At 61.3% G+C, this 21,159-nt stretch overlaps 4 protein-coding genes across 4 annotated transcripts in view; 3 read left to right on the forward strand and 1 right to left on the reverse strand.

Moving 5' to 3' along the window:
• The first annotated feature begins 198 nt into the window (after positions 1-198).
• ZGPAT (zinc finger CCCH-type and G-patch domain containing) lies at positions 199-10,000 on the forward strand. Its single transcript, XM_031687613.2, has 7 exons — positions 199-359; positions 681-1,330; positions 7,499-7,632; positions 7,862-8,017; positions 8,767-8,886; positions 8,974-9,382; positions 9,571-10,000. The coding sequence occupies exons 2-7, from the start codon at positions 744-746 to the stop codon at positions 9,707-9,709; spliced, it is 1,545 nt and encodes a 514-aa protein (XP_031543473.1). The 5' UTR covers positions 199-359; positions 681-743; the 3' UTR covers positions 9,710-10,000.
• Positions 10,001-10,078: 78 nt separating this feature from the next.
• Positions 10,079-12,977, forward strand: LIME1 (Lck interacting transmembrane adaptor 1). The gene is made up of 6 exons (XM_072944594.1): positions 10,079-10,609; positions 11,475-11,593; positions 11,772-11,829; positions 11,900-11,987; positions 12,064-12,419; positions 12,518-12,977. The coding sequence occupies exons 1-6, from the start codon at positions 10,079-10,081 to the stop codon at positions 12,752-12,754; spliced, it is 1,389 nt and encodes a 462-aa protein (XP_072800695.1). The 3' UTR covers positions 12,755-12,977.
• Positions 12,978-13,587: 610 nt separating this feature from the next.
• Positions 13,588-17,229, forward strand: SLC2A4RG (SLC2A4 regulator). Its single transcript, XM_072944599.1, has 8 exons — positions 13,588-13,857; positions 14,148-14,278; positions 15,183-15,292; positions 15,778-15,953; positions 16,028-16,128; positions 16,210-16,483; positions 16,568-16,641; positions 16,728-17,229. The coding sequence occupies exons 1-8, from the start codon at positions 13,747-13,749 to the stop codon at positions 16,837-16,839; spliced, it is 1,089 nt and encodes a 362-aa protein (XP_072800700.1). The 5' UTR covers positions 13,588-13,746; the 3' UTR covers positions 16,840-17,229.
• A 181-nt stretch (positions 17,230-17,410) lies between these two features.
• ZBTB46 (zinc finger and BTB domain containing 46) overlaps positions 17,411-21,159 on the reverse strand; it is a 52,726-nt gene continuing 48,977 nt past the window's right edge. Inside the window, exon 5 of the mRNA XM_072944597.1 lies at positions 17,411-20,552. Within this exon, the coding sequence (XP_072800698.1) occupies positions 20,178-20,552 (375 nt within the window). The 3' untranslated portion in view covers positions 17,411-20,177. The remainder of the gene's footprint in view (positions 20,553-21,159) is intronic.

The raw sequence follows: 21,159 nt of genomic DNA on the forward strand, positions 1-21,159 counted from the left end.
TTCGCTCCGCTCCGGCCTACCTCGCCCGCCCGCCCGCCCGAGCCGCCGAGCCCCCGAGCCGCCGCGCCGCCGCGGGTCTAACCCGCCGACCCCACGCCGACCCTGCGCTGACCTCGCGCGCCGCCCGACGGGACGCGGGCCGGCCGCCCGGGAAGGGGCGGGGCCGTCCCGGCGGCCCCCGCGCCGGGCACTTCCGCCGCCGGCGGTGGCGCTCGGGCGGAAGTGCTTAGGGGCTGCGAGGGCGGAAGCGGGGCGCTGGGCCGCTGCGGCCGGTGAGGCCGCCGGGCGGTGTGTGGCGGCGGCCGCGAGACCACGCGGAGGAGGACCCGGCCGGGGACGCGACGGGGCCCGGGTCCGAGGTGACCGGCGGAGCGGGGACGGGCGGCGCGGGTCGCGGAGGGTGGCCGGGCCCGGGGCCCCGGCCCGAGACTCGGAGAATCCGGAGGAGCCTGACAGCAGCTCCCGGGACGCCCGAGAAGGGAGCCGCGGCCGTGGGGCAGTGGCCAGGGGCCGGCTCTGGCTCCTCCGCTCGGAGCTGGAGACCCCTTCGGCCCAAACCGGGAGAGCGGGCCCTTCGCGGCTCCGCAGGCTGTCCGCCGAGGGCGGCAGTCGGCGCAGCGCTCGGTGCCGGCCTTGCGGGGTGGCCGGTCCTGAGCTCGTCTGGCTGCTTTCCCCCGCAGCGCTGGTCCCCACCCAGGGACCCGCCCCTGCCCGCCGCGAGAAAGCAGCCCCCTCCTTGCAGGATGGACGAGGAGAGCCTGCAGACCGCCCTCCGCACCTACGACGCGCAGCTGCAGCAGGTGGAGCTGGCCCTGGGCGCCGGCCTGGATCCCTCCGAGCTGGCGGACCTGCGCCAGCTGCAGGGGGACCTGAAGGAGCTGATCCAGCTCACCGAGGCCAGCCTGGTGTCTGTCAGGAAGAGCAAGCTGCTGGCCACACTGGATGGAGAGCGCCCAGCCCGGGAAGATGCTGATTGCTTGGCTTTCCAGAAGGCCGTTGCTGAGGGAGCCGAGGTGCCAGGAGCCCCTGGGGCAGAGCTGGAGACGGTTCCTAAGGCAGAGACAGGGCCTGGACCCACCGAGCCTGAGCAGGAGGAGGAAGAGGGGGAGGACGAGGAGGACGGGGCAGAGCTGAGCGGCAGGAAGGTGAACGCCCCCTACTACAGTTCATGGGGCACCCTGGAGTATCACAACGCTATGATCGTGGGCACCGAAGAGGCAGAGGACGGCTCCCCCGGCGTCCGGGTGCTCTATCTCTACCCCACGCACAAGTCCCTGAAGCCCTGCCCCTTCTTCCTGGAGGGGAAGTGCCGCTTCAAGGAGAACTGCAGGTAAAGCCTGGGGTCCTGGGCCCCTGTGGGGGGTAGGGGGCTTACAGATGAGACCAGGGCACGGCTGGCCCTCTGTGCTGTGTGTCGTCCGTCTCTGCCCAGCAGGGTACTGACAAGAAGAGAGTTTTGGGGGCCAGGGGATTCCTACAGCAGTGTCCTTGTTAAGAGGTTTACTCGGATTTTCCCAGGTAGAGCAAGTGTAGGAAGGCTTGTTGAAAAGAATGGACGCCACCCACCCCTACCATCATCAGTTGTACTGTTCAGATTGAAACATCTACAATTTACTTTTATTATAGAAACTTTGTTATAGAAACTGCTGAACAGACAGGACGTTACAGAGTTGCGTGCTGACTTCCCACCATCCCATCTAGCTTCATTGTTTGTTAACAATTTGCACGTCTTGTGTCATCTTCCTGCCCATGGATGGTTTTAAAGCAAGTTTTAGAAATTGCTGGGGTTTTCACCTATAAATACTTCAGGGTGCACAAGTAATCTAACTGATCAACATAGTCATTGTCACACATAGCAAATTTAACGATAACACCTTGTTTATATTCAGGTTTTCACAGTGGTTGTGATGATGTTTTCCTTGAGCACATAACTTTAATTTTGTTTCTTTTTACTTTATCTTTGCAAAGAATATCTATGAAGATTTGTAAAATTTTTCTTTTCTAGCCAGTAGTCCAGGGTAACTGTCTCAAGTTCTTTGGTTGTCTTATTTTTTTGTTTTGTTTTGTTTTGTTTCTTGACAACCAGGAAGTTTGTCTTATTTCTTTGTAGGTTCTTGCAGGGCCCAGAGTCTTACTTGGCGCATTTCTCCCTTTCTCCTTTTTTTGTAAGTTTTGAAGAAATGCAGCGCACCTGCAGAAAAGTCCGTAGTTCATAAGCCTGCTTGAGTTCCCACAGAGTGGACGTACCCGTGTCACCAGCAAACAGATCAAGGAACAGAGGCGTAGGCCCTTCCATCTTTTCTGCCACTGGTCCCTCTGGAGGGTCCCCCCGCGTCCCTGCGCAGGGTCCCATATGAGGGTGAGCGCTGCCGTGTCTATGTGCTGCTTCCTCTGGGCAGGCGCTGTTCCGAGAGTTTCCTACACACTAACTCAGGTGAGCAGCAGCCCTGCCAGGCAGGTCCTGCACCCCTCGGTTGCCCAGGTCACAGGGGCAGCCAGGCTCTGCAGCGCTCCCAGCCACTACGCTCAGGGGCTGCTTGCTCTGTCCACCTCAGGCTGGACCAGTGCCGCCTGCAGACCTCCACATCACCACACCCCAGTCTCATAATTGTTTTCTTCATTTGCTTTGGGTTTTTAGAAGTGAAATAACACAGATAATGTTGAAGCACACTGTGACCCACCACTCTGTCCCCTCCCCTGCTGGGAGGCTCGGCATCACAGCGTTGGTGCCTCTCTCTCTAGTGCACGTTAGTTCTGTGTGAACATGTGTGTCTGTAAATAGAACACGTTTGTGCTTTATTTTCTAAATAAACAGTATCACCCTAGGCTTCATTTTGCAACTTGTGTTTCTCACTAAGCATGTTGGTGGGAGAAGGCCCTGTTGGTATCTATAGAACTTTTAACTACTGTGTAATTTTTCTTCACGTGAGTACACCACACTTTATATATCCTGTCTCCTGACGTTGTCCAGTTTTTATTGCAGACAATGTGCTGTGAACATTGTACTACGTGTCTTTTTTCATACACAGTGGGGTGAGAGTTTCCCTGAGGTGTGAGGCATGGAGGGCACGTGCCTCTCTGTTCCTGCCTGGCAGGCAGTGTCCAGGCCCTGGTCTTCGCCAGGGCCACCCGCGCTTGCCTTCTGTGACTCACAGCTTCCTGCCCATTGAAAGCTGGGGAAGTGTTCTTGATTCAACTTGCATTTTGTCGGTCATTGCTGAGATTGGGAATTCTCTCATGCACTGGCTCTAACTTAATCTCCATGTATCAGTATCCATATAAAACAGATATAAAACAGAGATGACCATCATCTTTCGCGGCTGTTAGGAGAATGGAATGCATTAATATGCATTAATTAAAAAATTTTGAACAGTACCTAATATGTAGTAAGGACACAGGAGACTTAAAATTTTTATCTTGTTGTCGTAAATTAAAATCACATGCAGGAAGTACAGGTGTATCATGGGAATCATTGTAACACCCTAGTACTCACCGCTCAGATCAGAACTACAAATTTGCCAGTTACCCCGGAAGTTCTCCCTGTGTCTCAGCCTACATGCAGCTCTCCCCTCCTCGTCTCCCTCCTCCAGAAACCACCACTGTCCAGACTTTTCTGGTGGTCGCCTCCTTATGTTCTGTACGGTCTGTCACTGGGGCCACAGGCATGAACATTGTAGTCTGACTCGCTCACGTTCTAACCCTGCTGTGCCTGCATCTGGCCGTGCACACCCTCTGCCCGCCGCCCTTGGACCCCAGTCTCGCTGTTGAAGACCAGACCCTCTGACCGTCGGCCCAGCCGGCAGTGGGATCCAGGGACTCGGGGCACTGTTCTTTACTAAGGAAGCGCCTGATGTCTCCTTGTTCTTCTGTGGTGTTGGCTGCCAGTGATGCCCGACGCCTACATCCAGTGATTCGGTGCAGGTTGCCAAAAGAGATCTTTCAATTCTGTCAGTTGGGTTTAATTTACTTGCTGGAATGTGGTAGAGAGACACCTCTCCTCACCTCCGACCTGGCTACTTAGTGGTACGGCTCACATAGAGAAGGCAGGACCATGCCGAGCTCTTCTGTCTTGTTCACTTGGCCTCCCAGATAATGAATTGGTTCTCTTTAATCCTGAGAAGGTGATGAATTCGCTTTTAAAACAATGTTCAATGGCCTTACGGACTCATGGATTTAAGTATATTTGATTTTCAGTCACTGAGATTCTGATCTTTGTTGAAACTCAAATTGTCCCACCCTTGGCTCCTTTTGGCCCAGGAGTCAGGACTCCACACTCATCCCTGCTCTTCCTACTTCAAGCCCAAACGTGGCCAAGTCTCCCAGAGGCCCTTGCTTCTTCCAACAGGAGGCGGTATTTCAAGACCCATGACGGGCCCTGGGACGCACTCTTGCTGGGCAGCCCCCATTCTGGGTCTTTGCAGCAGATAGAGCCAGGAGATGGAGGTGGACACACGGATTTACACTGACTGTATCTGTACACATACTAGGTACTTGTTATTAAGGACGGAATACCTTGTGAATTCATCATCTTTTCTGAGCCACACCTGTGTTTCCTTCTCTACCTCAAGGACACAAGAGGATGGGCTCCAAACGTCCCACAATTAGTTTTACCCCATTTTACATACATGATGCTCTCAGAATCACAACACTCATTTTTTATCTGTGATGACTGAAAACTGTTGAAAACGTTTTTACACACGCTACCCGCATGCTTCCTGCTGTCTGCACTAGACCCGCACCATCTCCCTTTTACTCTCAGCCTTCGTCCCAGAAGAAACCTTGCTCTGTGTGCTCAACCTCGCTCCATCTGTCAGGGTCTTTCTGGTCGTTGTGGGCGTCTGAGGCCACGGGAGGCCTGGCACGTTACTTACGTTCTGTTTGTCTTTGCTTGAAGAGCAGTTTCACAGAATATGAGAGTCTTGGCTCATGTTCTTTCTTTGAACATTTTATATAACTTACTCCATTCTGACATAAAGCATTGTTGAAAAGTTTAATTTTTCCCACATAAATCGGGGCTCTGATAAGGGTCTAGCTTCCAGCAGGGCTGATTGGCCAGGGCCCCGTGTTGAGACGTGACTGGTCACATGTGTGGGCTGAGTTCCGGCTCTCATCTCGTCTGTGGGGCCACACGGTCAGTTTATCCTGGGACGCACTGTTTTGACGCCTGGCTCTGTGGTGAGTCTCGAGGTCAGGATGTGCATAGTCTTCTAACGCTTTCCCTTCCTCTCAAGGTGGTTTTGGGTATTAGGGACCCATTGTAATTCCGTATCAGTTTTAAAGCATTTTGTTTCTGTGTAAAAGATGGCAGGAATCGCACTGGGTCTGCAGATACAATGCCAATTCTAATTCACGAGCCCAGGGTGTCCTTCCAGTCACGCTGGTCGTCTTCAGCTTCTCAGCGACGCTCTGCAGCCTCACCCTTGGGCGGGGGAGTTTGTGGGGCTCTTCCTCGCTTTGATGCCGTTGTGAACGAAGCTGTCGGTTTCACTCCTAGCGTGGTCCTTGGTGATGTGTTGCAGCAGAGCTGATTTTTGCATGTCAGTCTTGTATCCTGCAGTGTTGCCAGATTCATTTGTTAGCTCTGAGGGGACTTTCTGTGGGTCATTTTGGGTTTTCTATATACACAGCCATGTCACTGACAGATAGAGGTTATTTTGCTGCTCCCTCTCCTGTTTGGCTGCTTTTGTTTCTTTCTCATGCTTGATTGCTCTGCCCAGAACTCCCAGTACCGTGTCGCACAGAAGTGGAGAGCGGGCATCCTCGCCTGCCCCTCATCGTGGGGAAGCACCCCGTCTTTCACTGCTGAGCAGGAGGCGAGCTGTGGGCTTCCCAGACATGCTGCTTATCCAGTTGAGGAAGTTCCCTTCTCCCCCTGGTTGGCTGAGTGTTTTTATCATGAAAGGGTGTTGGGTTTTTCCAAATGTCTTTCCCTCATCAGTCAACGCGCCCCTGGGTTTTCCCTTCATTCTGTTTATGCGCTTTATTTCATTGAGTAAAGGTCACGTGTTGAACCACCCTTGCATTCCTGGGATGAACCACACTTAGCTGTGCTAAATGCCTGTTCTCAGGTTCAAGTTTTTACTTATTCTGGAGTGGATTTTTGTGAACGTTGTGAGGTAGATGACTGAGTGGTGTGTTTTGGGGTGGGGTTTTTTTTGGTATGGGAAACCAGTTTAGTTTTTTTGTGATGAAATCTGCAGCCCATCCCTTCCTGCCTCATTTGTGATGCTCGCTCTGTCCTGAGTGAGGTTGGCTGTGTGCAGAGCTCTCCAGGGTGTGCCTGTCATTCCATTGGTCAGTCTTCCCCTCTCCTGGATTCACGTTCATTTTATGGGTGTGCCATTCACTGCTCCCCACAGTTGGGAATCTAGGTTATTTCCAAGTATCTCACATTTGGTTAACGTCCTTGTGGCTAAATCTGTGCGTACTTTCATTATTATTTGTTTAGAAGTATCTCGTGGAAGCCCTTCTGGGTTGAGGAAGGTACAAACTGTGGGGCCCTCATCTTACTGAGGACTCATGCAGGCATTTGGCTGGTGGTGTCTCAGGGTATGTGTGTGTCAAGGGCGTATTTGGCCAATGCACCTGGCGGGTAGGCCTCTGCTCCTTGGTTGAGCAGGGCTTTTCAACTGCAGTGTCCACCCAGTCCAGGTGGGGCCCGGTCTGGCAGCTGCTGGTGCCACTCAGTCATTGGCAGTGCCCTGGCCGCCTGAGGACAGGCAGGTGTGGGAAGGAGCTGCCCAGAGTCCGGCCCCGGCAGGCCTCCGAGGCTGTCTTTGTCCGCCCCGGGACATGATGGAGGTACCTTCTGTTTTCCCTCTTGTCACTGCTAGGGCAGCCATGGCCCCGCTGGCTCTGGGCGGGGGGCCGTGCCGTCCTGGCTGCTCCTGTGGGGTCAGAGCAGTTTCCTCTCTGCAGCGGCGGCACTCAGGGGCTGTGGGTGGCTTTTCATGTCTTTATTTGGCAGAGTTAAGGCTGCAGCCCTCTGTCCCCGCCCCTCCTCCTCCCCTCCTTCCTCCTCTCTCCCAATTTGCATGTTGATTTCACCGTTTCACTGATGTCTAGACATCAGGGCCGCGCTGGTACAGCCAGGTCCTCCTGGTCAGCTGGGGAGGACCGAGTCCTGTGAGCACATGCCCCGCCTTGCTCACTCATGGTGTCCAGGCCCTGTGTCTGGCAGAGAAACAAGGGGTGCTCTCCTCACAGGGGGGGCTTCCAGCCACACTCTCCCAGGCAGTCCCGCAAAGGAGCTTGTCCTGGGGGCACCCAGTCCGTCCTGAGAGTGAGAGCTCAAGCACAGGGAGGGAATACACATATGCGTGTGTGTGTGCCTGTGGTGTGCACACATGTACGTGTGTGCGTGTGTGTGCATGCACATGTGTGTGTGTAACTGTCCTTCCCTCCAGGGCAGCGCCCAGGCAGGTAGACTTGATTCTCCTGGGCCCGCGCGGCCCTGGTGGGCCATGTCTGAGTCTGCACCCTGCGGCCCTCTCCGCAGGTTCTCCCATGGGCAGGTGGTCTCTGTGGAGGAGTTGCGCCCCTTTCAAGACCCAGACCTGAGCTCTCTGCAGGCCGGCTCTGCCTGTCTGGCCAAGCAGCAGGACGGCCTCTGGTACCCAGCACGGATCACTGGTGAGGCTGCCCAGGGCCTCCCTGACAGGGCCCTTCCTGGGAAGCCCTCTCCATGCGTCACACGCATTGGTCCTGTGTGACCACCCCTTTGGTTGGGCATTGGGACTCCACGCCTTGGCCAGGAGGAGTGAAACCACCCTTGGCCTCGGCCCCACCCTATTCCTAGCTCCCGTTGTGGCTCTTGTCATGTGTTGAGGCCACTGACCCAGCTGTCTTGGTGCCCCTACAGATGTGGATAGCGGCTACTACACAGTCAAGTTTGACTCTCTGCTGTTGAAGGAGACCGTGGTGGAGGGGGACAGCATCCTGCCCCCACTGCGCACGGAGCCCACAGGGTCCTCTGACTCAGACAGCAGCGATGCAGACGACCCCAGCTATGCTAGAGGTATGGCTGCGGCTCGGCCTGGGAGCAGGACGGCGGGGGCGGGCAGCGTGGGCAGCAGCCACCCCAAGAGACTCCTCCTGGTCAGGAAGAGGATGCATATCAAAGGGGGCGCTGGGTGTGGAAGCCCCCCAGAGGGGCTGGAGCTGATGAACAAGTGTGGGGCAGGTCTAGGGTAGGTCCAGAGACTCACGGACACAAAAATGCAGCCCTCATCTTCAAGAAGCACGTCAGCAATTACAGTCCCACAGGAGCCACTGGAGGGGCAGGGAAGAGAGGGATGCCTGGTGCGCATGAAGGAGCAGCTCCTTCCAGTGGCTCCCTTCAGGGCCCAGGTGCCTGGTGGATGGAGGAGGAGCTGCGTTCAGACAGCTGGAAAGGGAGAATTTCAGGAGGAGGATTGGCTGGCAGTGTCTGGCCCTCCTGAGGGGAGGTCCCTGTGGGACCTGTGATGTAAGCCAACAAGTGGAGGGGAGCGGAGCCCACTTCCTGGGAAGGTGGGTCAGGAGAAGGGCCGTGCAGGATGGGGCCACCATGTGACCAGGTTGTGGCCCAGAAGCATGGAGAGGGCCAGGCTCTGCCACAAGCCCTGCCCATTGCTGTCACCACCACAGCCCTGGGTCACCGGCAGGGAGCCAGAGGCACAAGGCATCGCAGCCCTAGCCCAGAGCTGAGCTCTTGGGCTAACCCTGGCCAGAGCCCCGCATGCTTTGGACCTGTCTGGGTCAAGCCACTGCCCTTTGATTGCGTAGTGGTGGAACCCAGCGCTGCTGACCCCGGGACCTGCAGCTCCGCCTTCGCTGGCTGGGAGGTGCACACACGAGGCATTGGCTCCAGACTCCTCGCCAAGATGGGCTATGAGTTTGGCAAGGGTAAGTGTGTCCTGCACCAGGGAGATGAGGGGGCTCCCGCAGCTCAGCCCGGGTTCCAGCAGCAGTGCCAGCCCCGTGTCCCCTCAGGTCTGGGCCGACACTCGGAGGGCCGGGTGGAGCCCATCCATGCCGTGGTGCTGCCGCGAGGGAAGTCGCTGGACCAGTGTGCGGAGATCCTGCAGAGGAGGACCCGGGCCAGCAAGGCCAGCACCAGCAGGCCCCCAAAATGCCGGGGGAGAGGGGTTGGACCTGGGGGTCACCCACCCCCTCGGAGCGTGTTCGACTTCCTGAACGAGAAACTTCGGGGCAGGGCCCCCGGGGCCCTGGAGGCAGGGGCCGCGCCCGCAGGGAGGAGGAGCGGCAAAGAGGTGTACCATGCCAGCAAGAGCACCAAGCGGGCCCTGAGCCTGCGGCTCCTCCAGACCGAGGAGAAGATTGAGCAGACCCAGCGAGTCATCCGGGGTATCCAGGAGGCCCTCGCCCGCAACACCGGCCGGTACGTGCGGGCCTGGGCTCAGGGCAGGCCCTGGCGTGGGTACCCCGCCCACCATTCACGTGCAAGCTGGCCCTGAGCAAGGGTGGCCGGTCTGGGGGCGCTGTGGGTTGGAGGATGATGGGAGAGGCCTGGACGGGGGCTGGGCTGCCACGTGCAGAACCCAGGCTGAATGGCAGGCCCCTCTCTAGGCACAGCGTGACGGTGGCCCAGCTGCAGGAGAAGTTGGCAGGCGCCCAGCGGCAGCTGGGGCAGCTCCAGGCCCAGGAGGCAGGCCTGCAGCGGGAACAGAGGAAGGCAGACACCCACAAGAAGATGACCGAGTTCTAGGGCTCCCACGCGCCACATGCACAGAGCCTAGGGGCCCTGGCCCCACTGTCCTCTGCAAGACCAGCCGTCACCCAGCGACTCAGACGCCACCAGTAGAGGGGCCAGTCCAGCCCAGGCTAGACCCCACGGCTGGCCTTCCTGCCAGCCCAGGGCGCGTGGACACTGCTGAGGGGCGCTGGGGCTGGGGTTGCTTTTCAACACGAACTTGCCCCTTGAGCCCACCTGCCAGTGTCTTCAGGAGTCCGCTCAGGATGGACATTAAAGTGATGTTGCTGTAGTATCTCACTGGAAGCTTGGCTGGCTGTGGGGTCTTTCTGGAGAGGAGGGGTCTTTGCACCAGGACTCAGGTCGGGACTGGAGGGGTCCTGAATGAGGCAGAGGGCCCAGGAGGACTGGCATTCTCACTGCCCTCCCAGAAAGGGCTGTGCTAGCAGCTCTGAGGCAGATCAGAGCCTGAGGTGCCCCCCTTGTAGCCTGAACCACAGATGGGTGGAGCCGCTGCTGCCACGGTGGGAGGAGACCGGGCAGGCCCCGGGGGTGTTGGCAGCCCAAGAGCCTGGGTTCAGCCCCAGGGCTGGGCGGCCACAAGACCACCCAGTTCCCGTGCTGTGCCTGGTGTGCCCACCTCATCGTGGGTGGAGACAACCTACGGCCAGCTCTCAGGACAGTGCCGGCTCACAGCGCACCCCCACCCGGTACTGCCGAGACCCCAGGCGGGGCCGCGGCAGGTGGCTGAGGCTGCAGCGCGGGGCTGAGTGGCTGTGTGGGGAGACGCAGCCTGACGCACAGGCAGGAAGTGAGGTGGGAGCTGGGCTGAGGGCTGCACAAAGGCACCACGCCTCAAGGTGCCCAGGCTGCCTGCTGCCCCAGACAGCGGAGGAGGCGTGCGCCTCGGCCTTGGTAAGTGTCTGCTCTGGTCTCCAGCCTGGCCAGGGCCCCAGGCCGCTTAGTGCCTTCCTCGGGCAGCTGAGGACTGGGGTCTGGGAGGATTGGGCCCTACCAGGTCAGGTCACTGGGGCCTGGGTCCTCCCTGGGTCTGGGCAGACTGGCCTCCACCTCCGAAACACCCCATCCCCTGGCTCTGTGCTGCTGGACTACAAGACCATGCTGGTTGTGGGGTAGACGCCCTCTCCCCTCAAGCAGCTCCGTAAGACGCCAGGAAGCAGACGTCCAGTGGCAGAGACAGTTGGAGCGGTGAATGGAGAGGTGGGGTGGGGCAGGCAATGCCCAGAGCAGCCCTTCCTCCCCCTCTACCGGCTTTCCAGCCCCTCAGGGGCCAGCGTCTGTAGCGGACAGCTAGGGGGCGTACCTGAGACAGGAGCCATGCCTGGGCAGGATGTGGCTGCAGGTGAGTGTGGCTCATGGCTTGCAAGCCTACGGTGTGACCTCAGGGCCTCCCTGGCTCTCAGGTTTGGGCTGCAGTGACCACAGCAGGGCTTTGGCCAGGTCACAGCTGCCCTGCCCCTCCTCACTGGCCATGCTTGGCCATCACCTGCTCATCCTCACCAACTCAAGTGCCCAGGGGCCAGGCAGAGCATACCTCACACTCACCAGGAGTCCCCAGGCAGAGGTGGGAAGGTAGGCACCTGGGCTGTGTCCCCTCAGCCTCTGTAGGAAGGAGGGGTGCTGAGCCTTGGGGGTTTCCTGTGTGCTGAGTCAGCGCCCAAGGGGGAGGGAACCGCCCAGCAGCTGGAGTCGCAGGAGTGGGCCTGTCAGGGAGGTACCCAGTCCCTTAGCCCCCAGCCCTCTTGTCTTCTGCCTCCAGGCCTTTCCACGGCTTTGCAGGATGAGGCCACAGGTGCCCTTGGCCCCTCCTGCCCTCTGGGTCCTAGGGTGCCTCACCTTCCTGCTCTGGCTGTGGGTGCTGTGCTCAGCCTGCCACAGGTATGTCCACCCCTGGCCTTGGTGGGGCCTGGCTCAGCTCTGCAGCCAGAAGGGGTGGGGCTCCAGGCCGGCCTAGCACCAGCTCTGTACACATGCCTCCCTGTGGGCCTCGGACCAGGGGCCGATGCCCTTGACCCGCGTGTCTGCCTCACTGGCCTGATGACCCTCTTGCCCCCAGGAAGCGGGTGCCAAGGCAGCTGTCCAGGCTGCAGGACAGTGTGATGCCAGTGGAAGGGGTGAGTGCCAGGCTGTCCCCAGGGCCAGGGTGGGGCCAGCAGGGCACCAGCCAGTCTTCCTCACCCCCAGTCACTGATGAGACGGCCCTACCACCACTCCCTCAGCAAGTCGGACACCAGACTGCATGAGCTGCACCGCAGCCGGCCCTGCAACAGAGGTGAGCCAGTGGGAGAGCCGGGCCTGGCAGTGGGCAGGCATCCCCTGACCCTGAGTGATCTCTTCCCTGACCCCAGCCCCAGCCCCACGGCCCGCCAGCATGGATCTCCTGTGCCCGCAATGGCCAGAGGTGTCCAGAGGCACCAACAGGCCCCCAGCAGCCTTCTCACACCTGGAGCTGCCCCTGGCTGCGCCCTCCACCAGCCCCGAGGCCACCTATTCCAATGTGGGGCTGGCTGCGATCCCCCGGGCCAGCCTGGCAGTCAGCCCTGGGGTGTGGACAGGGTCATGGCTGACCAGCAGCTGTGCCAGGCCTGGGCCTGCGGCCAGACCCGTGGTGGCTGAGTATGCTTGCATCCAGAAGTTCAAGGGAACAGATCGGGGTCCCCAAGGCCTGGAGCTGGGGAAGGCTGAGCTGACCCCAGCCACTCAGGTATAGTGAAGGATGTGAGGCAGGGTGGGTTGGACTGAGCAGGTCCTTGGCAGAACGGATGGTGCTGACCCCTCCCCGGGTTGGCTTCCTCTCTCCAGGTAGACCTCCTGTACTCCAGGGTCAGCAAGCCTAAAAGGAGGGACCCAGGACCTGCCACATGCCAGCCCAACCCCAATGGAGGGGGAGCAGTTCTGGCTCTGAGAGGTGACTCGGCCTACGAGGTCCTTCCACTCAGGGGTCTGGGTGTGGACAAGAGCCTCCTGGAAAACGTGTATGAGAGCATCCAGGAGATGGGGGCTTCTGTGCACCTGGAGCCCTCTAGCTCGAGCTCCTAGCGGGAGAGGACATATGCAGGGCATGGAGCCCCCTGCTTCCTGTCTAAACACCCAAGTACCATGGTCCTTCCTCCAGAGTGGCGTGCCACCCTTCACTTCCCCCACAGTCTCCTCCCACACACAGCTGACAGCACAAATTCCAGATCGCAGGGCTGCCAGCCTGTGGGGTCCCTGGGGTCCAGGGCAGCCTCTCAATAAACCCCCAGCTCAGGCGCCGAACACAGCCTTGCCTCACCGCCTGCTCTTCTTGAAAGCCTGGGAGGCTGGGCGGGCGGGGAGTGTGGGGAGGTGGGAAAGTAGTTTAAAACCTCCCCTCTTTCCGCCTGGGGACACCGGCGGGTCGGGCTCAGAAGACCAAGTAGGGAGGGAGGCAAGCCCTGGGGGCTGGTCCCTAGGCCAGTGGGTCCTCAGGGCAGTGAGCCGGCCCGCCCGGTGGCCGCCCCAGGGTGGGACCTGGACCCGGAATGTCAGGGAGGGCTCCGCCACCCGGCCCCTGGAGTTACATAAGGGGTGGGGGAGGTGGGCGGCCGTGCGTTAAAGAGTAACCTGCTCCTGGGAAGCCCGCCAAGGAGACGCGGCCCCCTCCCAGATCCCGCAGCTCGCGTAGCAGCACCCCGCGAGGAAGCCGGCCCGCCGGACGCCACGGCCTGCCGGCGCCGGGCTCGGGAGGGGGCGGGGCGTTGAGCGGGCGGGCGCGGGCCGCACCTCTTCCCCGGCCGGCGCGGGAGCGACCAGCGCGGGAGCAGACGGACGGGGCGGGGCCGGGCCGGGCCGCGGGGCAGGCCAATGGGCACGCGGGGGCGGGGCGGGGCGGGGCCTCGGGCCTCGAGGAGGGGGCGGGGCCGGCCGGCAGCCTCCGGGCAGCGAGGCGCGGGCGGCGGCCGATCCAGGGCGGGGGTCGGCGGCCCGGCCAGCCCGGCCCGGCCCGGCCCGGGGCCGCGTCCCGAGTGTCCGCCCTCGCCGCTGCAGCCTTGGTGCCCGGCCGGCCGGCCATGGAGGCCGAGCGTCCCCCGGCGCCCGGCCCGGGCTGCGGGGGTCCCCCTCCCCGCGCCGCCGGCCGGGACCCCGCGGCCACGCTCGTGTCGGTGCCCGCGCCGCCGCAGGTACCGGGCGCGGGGCACCGGCAAAGTTCCCGCTGCGAAGATGGCGCCGGGCTGCACGAACTTTGGGCCCCCGGGCGGGGCGAGCGAGGGCGGCACGTCTTCGCGCGTGTCCGTGGGGCCGGCGGGGCTGGGCCGGCGCCCGGAGCGCTTCCCGCCGCCGCAGCCGGGGGCGGGGCCGGAGGCGGGGCCGCACCGGCCACAGCCGGTTTCGGGGCGGGCGCCCGCGAGTTGGGGTGGCGGCGGGGTTGGGGACCCCGCCGCTGTCCCGGCTGAGCCGCCCGCGTCCGCAGGGCCCTGCTGTGGAGTTCGCGCTGCCTCAGGAGCCGGAGCCGCGGGCCGCGGACCTCGGGGCCCCGGGGGCGGGGGCGGGGGCTGCGGGGCCCCGGGCGCCTTTGGCGCACGTCCCGGTGCCAGTGCATAGGTGAGCCGGGGCCCGCGAGCCGGGCCGAGGGGGGCGTGTGCACACGTGCGCCCGCGTGTGCAGGGGTGGTGGGTGGGGCACGGGCAGGAGCCTTCCCGACCCCACCCCCGTAGAGGGCCTCGGTGGAGGGCAGGTCAGGGTCCTGACCTGGGTTTCTGCTCCCACCTCCCAACTCTTCAGCCTTGGAGGAGTTGATCAGAAATGACCAACGTGTTAGTAGGCCTCGTTCCCCCCAAACCATGGGGGCGAGTGCGCAGAACTAGGAGAGAGCGGTTGTCTGTCTCTGTGCAGAAGAGGCTGCGGGCCGGTGTGGAAGCGACTATCCAGGAATCCCGGGCCCCTGGTGGCCATCTCCCCGGCCCTGCAAGCTGTGAAACCCTCCAGGATGCCTGACACCCGCGCTGACTGCGCAGGCAGGGGCGGGCTCTGGTCTGGCCGGCTGGGGCCTGGGGCCCGGCTTGTGCTTGGAGCCCAGTCTCCCCTGGCTGCTGCTGACTGCTGGCTGCTCCCGCCCTCCCAGGCCTGGCACTAGGCCCACAGCTGCTGTTGCACAACCCTGGTTAATGTGTGATTGGGGGAGGGCTGGACCTGGCCTGGGCTGGCCCCACCAGCGGGGCCTCAGACCCCTGTCCAGCACCAGGGTCTGAAGACACCACCTGGAAAAAGCCCAGGCTGCAGAGAAGTCAGGCTGAGGGAGGACCCCTGCCCAGGCCAGTTCTTGGTGGTTCCTGGAGATTTGGGGCTTGGCCACCTGAGCTGGGGGTGGGTCTGGGCCTCCTGCCCAGCTCCTGGAGTGAGGGAGTCTGGTGCACACACGTGCCCAGGCCTGCACGTGTACTGGGCCATGGGAGGGGCCTGAAGTACTTCCTGGGCCCCACCTGCACCCCGCCCGCATCTCCTCCAGAGCCCCCCGAGGAAAGGCCCAGCCCGATGAGGTCATGGCTGCTGCAGCCCTCACAAGCCTGTCCACCAGCCCCCTCCTGCTGGGGGCCCCAGCTGTAGCCTTCAGCACAGGTGAGACTTAGAAGCCTGGCTTGGGGTGGGGGTGGTGGCAGGGCCCTGGACCACTGTCCCTCCAGTACCCTACAAGCCTCCAAGCCCCTGTGCAGTAAGCAGAGGCCCCCTATCCTGGAACACCATCTTCTAAATGCATCTCTTGAGGCCTAAAATGTACCTCAGGACCCCCTCTGCCCCTCACCGAGGCCCAAGCTGCAGTGCCCAGGCCCGTAGGCCTCTGTGATCTGTCCATCTCCTGGCTGGCTAGGTGTCTGCCCACACGGGACTGTTCTGTTTTTCCTTCCATGTGCTGGAGAGGCTAGTCAGCTCCTACTGTAGCCAACTCCTGACCACTGCCTCTTCCAAGAGGTCCTTTCCCACCAAGCTCACCTGAGAACAGGTGAACAGGTGGAGGCTCCGAGTTAAGGGCCTCGAAGCCAGTTTCTGCAAAGCAGCCTGAGCCCACCGGAAGTGCCAGCAGTGGCACTGGTATGTCCCTGCAGAGCCCAGCTTGGAGCCCTGGAAGGAGGCCCTGGTGCGGCCACTGAGCAGCTGCAGCAGTGGGGACTGGGGCTGGGACGTGGCCAGTGACCAGTCCTCTCCATCTACACCGTCGCCCCCGCTGCCTCCTGAGGCAGCCCACTTCCTGTTCGGGGAGCCCGCCCTGAGGAAGAGGAAGGTGAGCCTGAGGACAGCCCACTGGGCAGGATGGACACAGGTGTCCAAGCCTGACCCCTGGTCATTGTCACCCAGAGCTCGCTGCAGGTCCTGTTCCAGTGTCTGTGGAAGCGCTGCGGGAAGGTGCTGAGCACGGCCTCTGGGATGCAGAGACACATCCGCCTGGTGCACCTGGGGTGCGGTGGGGCCGGCGGTGGGGGGTGGGGGGGCGGCCAGGCTGGGTTCCGCTTCAGCTCCACCCACCGCGCCCCCAGCAGGCGGCAGGCCGAGCCCGAGCAGAGTGATGGTGAGGAGGACTTCTACTACACAGAGCTGGACGTCGGCATGGACTCGCTGACCGAGGGGCTGTTCAGCCTGACCCCGGGGTCCCCCACGGCCTCCATACCACCCTCCTTCCCCCGCCTGGAGCTGCTGGAGCCCCCGGAGCCCCCAGCCCTGCCCACTCTGCTGCACCCACTGGCCCTGCCCCCACCCCCAGTGCTGAGCTCTGCAGCATCCCCCCAGGTGTGCCACAGTGACCATGCCTACCAGGTAGGTGAGGCCACTGGCAGCTGCTGGGTCCGGGTCTTGGGGTGCTCCGGATGAGTGTGAGGCCACAGCTGTGTCTCCTCTCAGGGCTGCCAGGCACCCACCCTGCTGGAGCCACAGCCCACCCCAGCCCTGCCCGCCAAGCTTGGTGCCAGTCTAAGGTGCGTGTATGTAGAGGGGCTGGGGCAGGCACCAGGCAGGGAGGGTCCCAGCCCAGCAGCACCCATGGCCTCATGTGTCCCCCCAGGAAGCCCCGAGGTGATGCCAAGAAGTGCCGGAAGGTGTACGGCATGGACCATCGGGACCTGTGGTGCACAGCCTGCCGCTGGAAGAAGGCCTGCCAGCGCTTCCTGGACTGAGCCCCCCCACACCGAGGCCTTTCCTAGCTGCAGGGTTTTCTAACTAGGGGGGCCCCCACCATTCAAAGTGCCTCTGAAGAAACCAGCCTTTTGCACTAAAGCCAAACCTCACAGCTGTCCCCTTGGCCCAGGATCCCCAGGGGTGGCCGCCCCTGCCTGTCGGCCCTGGACTTGTCAGGGGTGTGATGAGCCCAGCTTTGTGGCCACGTGGGGCCCAGTCCTCAATGCACTTTGAGGGGGTGTTGGGGAGGGGGCTCCCCCACCTGCACTTAACCTGACCATTTGAGGGCCTGGGATGGACATTTGTACCGTGTTTTCAAAGCTCAGGTGTCTCAAGTCTGGGCCGAACCAGGCGAGAAGAAAAATTAAAGATTTGGGGTTTTTCCAAAAGCCGTTTCTGCCTCCTGGGTTGGGGAGGACATGGAACTGGGGTCCTGCCATGGGCAGGAGCAGTGGGTGGGCAGGCAGGAGGCCAGCAACCAGGCTGCCTGGGGGTGGGGGTCACTGGCCACCTGGACCCAGGTGAGGCTGGAGGAGGGGACACTGTCTGAAACACACAAGAGGCATCTACTCAAGCAGCAATTTCCCAATTTATTGAAAGTGATCGCTTTGTAAGAATGTCTAACTAATCCCGTCACAGAAAGGCCCAGAGTGCGCCCAGGCAGACAAGAAATCTCAAGACCACTAGGCGAAGTGCTGTTCACCTGTCAGCGGCACAGGGAGCAGACAGCAGAGCTGTGACACCCCATCGACTGATTACGAGAAACTCCCCCAAGTAATAAACACATCTCCAGCACAAACACAGGTTTGTAATAATTAATAAAAATCGATATAGTATAGATTATCCCCAGAAAAAAGTCAACAGTCTTCAAACACTGCCTGTTTTTTGTCTGTTTTGTCTTTGTTGACAGGTTGAAAGCATGTTGAAAAAATAAATATTTAAGAGAAGCACACAGCGCCCTCACTACACGTAGTTCTAAAAAGGGCCGCACACGGAACACAACATAGGGTCTAAAAAACAGAAACACCATTAAGTATGGCTTTCTTAAGAGTTGCACATGTCACAGAATAAGCGAAAATAATATTATCTTTCATCATATTGCAAAAAGTTCCAGTTTTTGCATTTTCTCAGGGTTTTCTTTTTAAAAGGAAGATGTGCAAAGTTGGAAGCAGTAGCTGTGTCTTCAGCAGAGGCCCCTATCGAGTCCTGGCAGTGTTGTGACTGTCCCCCAGACCAGAGTCCAAACCTACAGCCTGGTCAGGATCCAGAGTTTGATACACAAGTCTTGGTTTCCCAGCCCCCCACCCCACCCACAAAGACCCTGCCACCTGACGGACCGTGTTCCACGGCGTTGCCAATGCCAAGTACAGACACACACAAACAGAGAAGTACAAAATGTGAAATGTAATCTGCACGTCTTTTTCCTGTTCATAAAAAAATATTTATTAGTTTAAACATTGATTTGGGGGGAAAAATCACGTAAAAACACCATTACACGTTTTTTCCCTCCGTGCCTCCTGAGAGGCTATGTGTTCGTCTCATCTCTGAAATTCAGCACTGAGTTTACCGCACACGAGAACAAGCAACACTGGGGGCTCGGGGGCAGGAAGTGGGACCCTCAGTTTTCCTGGAAAGAACTGTTTCAGGGGAGAAAATGCCCCGGTGGCACTGACGGCAACACCCGGAAAGGGGACAGGGCAGCAAGGGCGTCCCGCACGGGGAGCGAGCAGGGCGGGAGCGGGAGTCCTGAGTGCGGGCGGAGGTGGCCCGGGTCGTGGGCAGGACGGCCTGAGAGGTGGGCCCGGGACCAACCCAGAGACACTTGGTAGCGAAGGTCGGTTTCCAAATGCGTTTTATAAGAAAGGAAGTCTGTTTATAAAAGGGTTAGAAAGTTGGGGAAAGGGACACGGGTGAGCGCCCTGCTGACAGGCTCAGCCAGGTCTCCTGTGAAAGGCAGAAGGGGGCCGGAGCCCCCAGCACCGGACCCCCCTCCCCCAGCCCCCGCGCCAGCCTTGAAGCTCACAGCTTCCCCAGCTGTGGGGGGGGGGGGGCGCAGCCCTCGTCTACGGATGGTATTCAAAACAAAAAACAAAGCTGTGACTTCTCCCCTGGGCAAGACTTCAGGTCAGCACCCTTGGCCAGCCGCCCCCGACCCCAGCAGCCGGGAGGCTGTGCTCCGGTCGCCACCACCGGCCCCAGACGGTCTGCGGGGTTTTCCTTTCTCTGCCTGGAAAACCGCAGGGCTGACGGCTGTGGGAAACGAGTGGAAAAGCCCAGCGCCACCTGTGGCGCCCCAGCTCAGCACCCAAGGGGTCCTGCAGTGACAGACAGACGGCCCGCGACAGGAGCGGCGAGCTGGGAGGCACGGAATGTCTGTGTCATGGGCCTGGTCAGGACCCGCGGGAAGGAAGACAGACCGGTCTGGGCCCTGCAACCTGGGAGGGAGACGTCCTCACAACGCAATGCAGGGCCTTGGCAGCTCAGAAAAGAGCGCTGACAGGTCGCGAGCAAGATCTGGAAACACGCCAAAGAAAAAGACAGCCCGCAGGCTCCGGCGCGAGGAGGATGACACTGAACAGAACCACTTCACGCGATTACCTGCTACCTTAGGACTCAGGCAGTCTGGTTACCCACGCGGGGAGGGGCGCGGCAGCGGGACACCCTCCAGTGTTAGCAGCAATGAAGGCAAGCCCGCCGGGAGGGTCAGCAGGACGGGCCTGGGCGGCAGACGGCCCGGGCCCTGAGAAGTGCACGCAGAACGTGGAGCAGGCCCTGCAGCGGGAGCACCCGGCTCCGCGGCCGCCCCACGGAAGATAGCACCTGGGAGCCCGGCCCGCGGTCAGCAGCTGCCCCGTGGTCAGCAGCTGCCCCGCGTTCAGCACCAGAGCCCGGAGGCAGGGGGGCCGCGGGGCCTTCCGGACACGGGACCTGGACCCGGACCCTGCAGGGTGGCCGCAGAGCCAGTGGCCTGGGGTGCAGCGGCCGCAGGCAGTGACCAGGCTGCAGAGGCGGAGGGGGAGAGGGGGGAGGGTGGACACGGTGCCAGGTCTGCAGCTCCCGGACCTGAGCCCCCGGGGACGCACCTGGGAGCCCGGCGGTGTCCACCCTTTCCTGGCCTCAGACCACAGTGCGCCGGAGCCCAGACCGTGGGCTCCCCCGTTGTCCACCACTCCCACCTGCTGTGGAGACCACACAGCTCCCTGGCTGCCCCCGCACCCCGGCTCCACGCTCGGCTGGAGCCCCACTCACTTCTGAACCCACGGGCTGGCATCTGCGCACATCGGGGGTGGGGCACACACGCCAGCGGCGGAGGCAGACAGGAGGCCCCAGCCCCAGCCTAGGAGATCCAGGTGAAGTCCTTGTCGCCACCCCCTGCGGGGCTGTGGGGCCCCCGTGGCGAGTCCTCGTCCTCCTTGTCATCCCCCAGCAGCGCGTCCTCGTGGGCCAGGCCCACGTCGTCCTCATCCTCGCCCAGCTCCTCCTCGCCCTCGCCGCGCGGGTCCTCAGGGTCCTCTAGGTACGGCCCATCGCCAGCAAACAGCTCAGGGGAGCCCTCGGCGCCCCTGCTGTCCAGGGGCCCGGCCCCGCTGCGACCTGCGCAGTCTGCGCACACACCGTGGCGTCGCGAGCCATGCTTGATGCCCACGCTGGCGGCCGACATGAACACGCGGCTGCACAGTTTACACACGTACTTCTTGTCCTTGCTGTGGACCTGCGGGGACAGGATGGTCAGTGCCGGGGGAGGGCGGTCAGTGCAGGCGGACAGCAGGCAACAGGCCTGCTCAGGCCCCTGACTCTGGCTGGGGCCACTGCACACACAGAACTGCAGGTGCCACCACCACTCATCCCTGTCCAGAAGGGCGTGGGCAGTCGGCGGGCTGTGTCCCTCCCCTCATCGGGGCTGGTCTGTCCAGAGCTCAGGTCTGCTTGAGGGTCATGCTGTCTCCTCTGCCTCGCTCCCTACATTTCTCTGCAGACGCTGAGCAATGATCTCTGAATTCTGCCCTCTGAGGGGAGAAGCCCCCACAGCTGCTGGCTAGGGCCTGGAGGCCTGAGGGGGCCAGGTGGTTTGGAGGCCAGGTGATGGGAGCCCCAGGACAGCGGTGACCGGGAATGACTCAAGGCACCTGTCTCCTGAGAAATCCGGGCAGGGCGTCTGGGAGCTGGGCCAAGTGCGGACCTGGGCAGGAGGGCCGGGGGTTCGCCAAGGGGAACCCCGACTGCCACTTCAGTGCTCCTCCTACCGCTGTGAACCCGCTTCCTAGAGTGACCAGTGCTGCCTCCCTCCTCTAGGCCCAGAGAACCCCGGCCCAGGGCCT

The sequence above is a fragment of the Vicugna pacos genome, chromosome 19 (genome assembly GCF_048564905.1).
Source record: "Vicugna pacos chromosome 19, VicPac4, whole genome shotgun sequence".
Classification (NCBI taxonomy): Eukaryota; Metazoa; Chordata; class Mammalia; order Artiodactyla; family Camelidae; genus Vicugna; species Vicugna pacos.

What these genes read in the sequence shown, in the direction of transcription:
- ZGPAT (XM_031687613.2), top strand. Translation starts at nt 744, where the DNA reads ATGGACGAGGAGAGCCTGCAGACCGCCCTCCGCACCTACGACGCGCAG. An exon ending in CGCTTCAAGGAGAACTGCAG is followed by an intron (nt 1,331 to 7,498) that starts GTAAAGCCTGGG and finishes CCCTCTCCGCAG; the next exon opens with GTTCTCCCATGGGCAGGTGG. An exon ending in CTCGCCCGCAACACCGGCCG is followed by an intron (nt 9,383 to 9,570) that starts GTACGTGCGGGC and finishes GCCCCTCTCTAG; the next exon opens with GCACAGCGTGACGGTGGCCC.
- LIME1 (XM_072944594.1), top strand. Translation starts at nt 10,079, where the DNA reads ATGAGGCAGAGGGCCCAGGAGGACTGGCATTCTCACTGCCCTCCCAGA. An exon ending in CAGCCGGCCCTGCAACAGAG is followed by an intron (nt 11,988 to 12,063) that starts GTGAGCCAGTGG and finishes CCCTGACCCCAG; the next exon opens with CCCCAGCCCCACGGCCCGCC. An exon ending in AGCTGACCCCAGCCACTCAG is followed by an intron (nt 12,420 to 12,517) that starts GTATAGTGAAGG and finishes TCCTCTCTCCAG; the next exon opens with GTAGACCTCCTGTACTCCAG.
- SLC2A4RG (XM_072944599.1), top strand. Translation starts at nt 13,747, where the DNA reads ATGGAGGCCGAGCGTCCCCCGGCGCCCGGCCCGGGCTGCGGGGGTCCC. An exon ending in ACAGTGACCATGCCTACCAG is followed by an intron (nt 16,484 to 16,567) that starts GTAGGTGAGGCC and finishes GTCTCCTCTCAG; the next exon opens with GGCTGCCAGGCACCCACCCT. An exon ending in AAGCTTGGTGCCAGTCTAAG is followed by an intron (nt 16,642 to 16,727) that starts GTGCGTGTATGT and finishes GTGTCCCCCCAG; the next exon opens with GAAGCCCCGAGGTGATGCCA.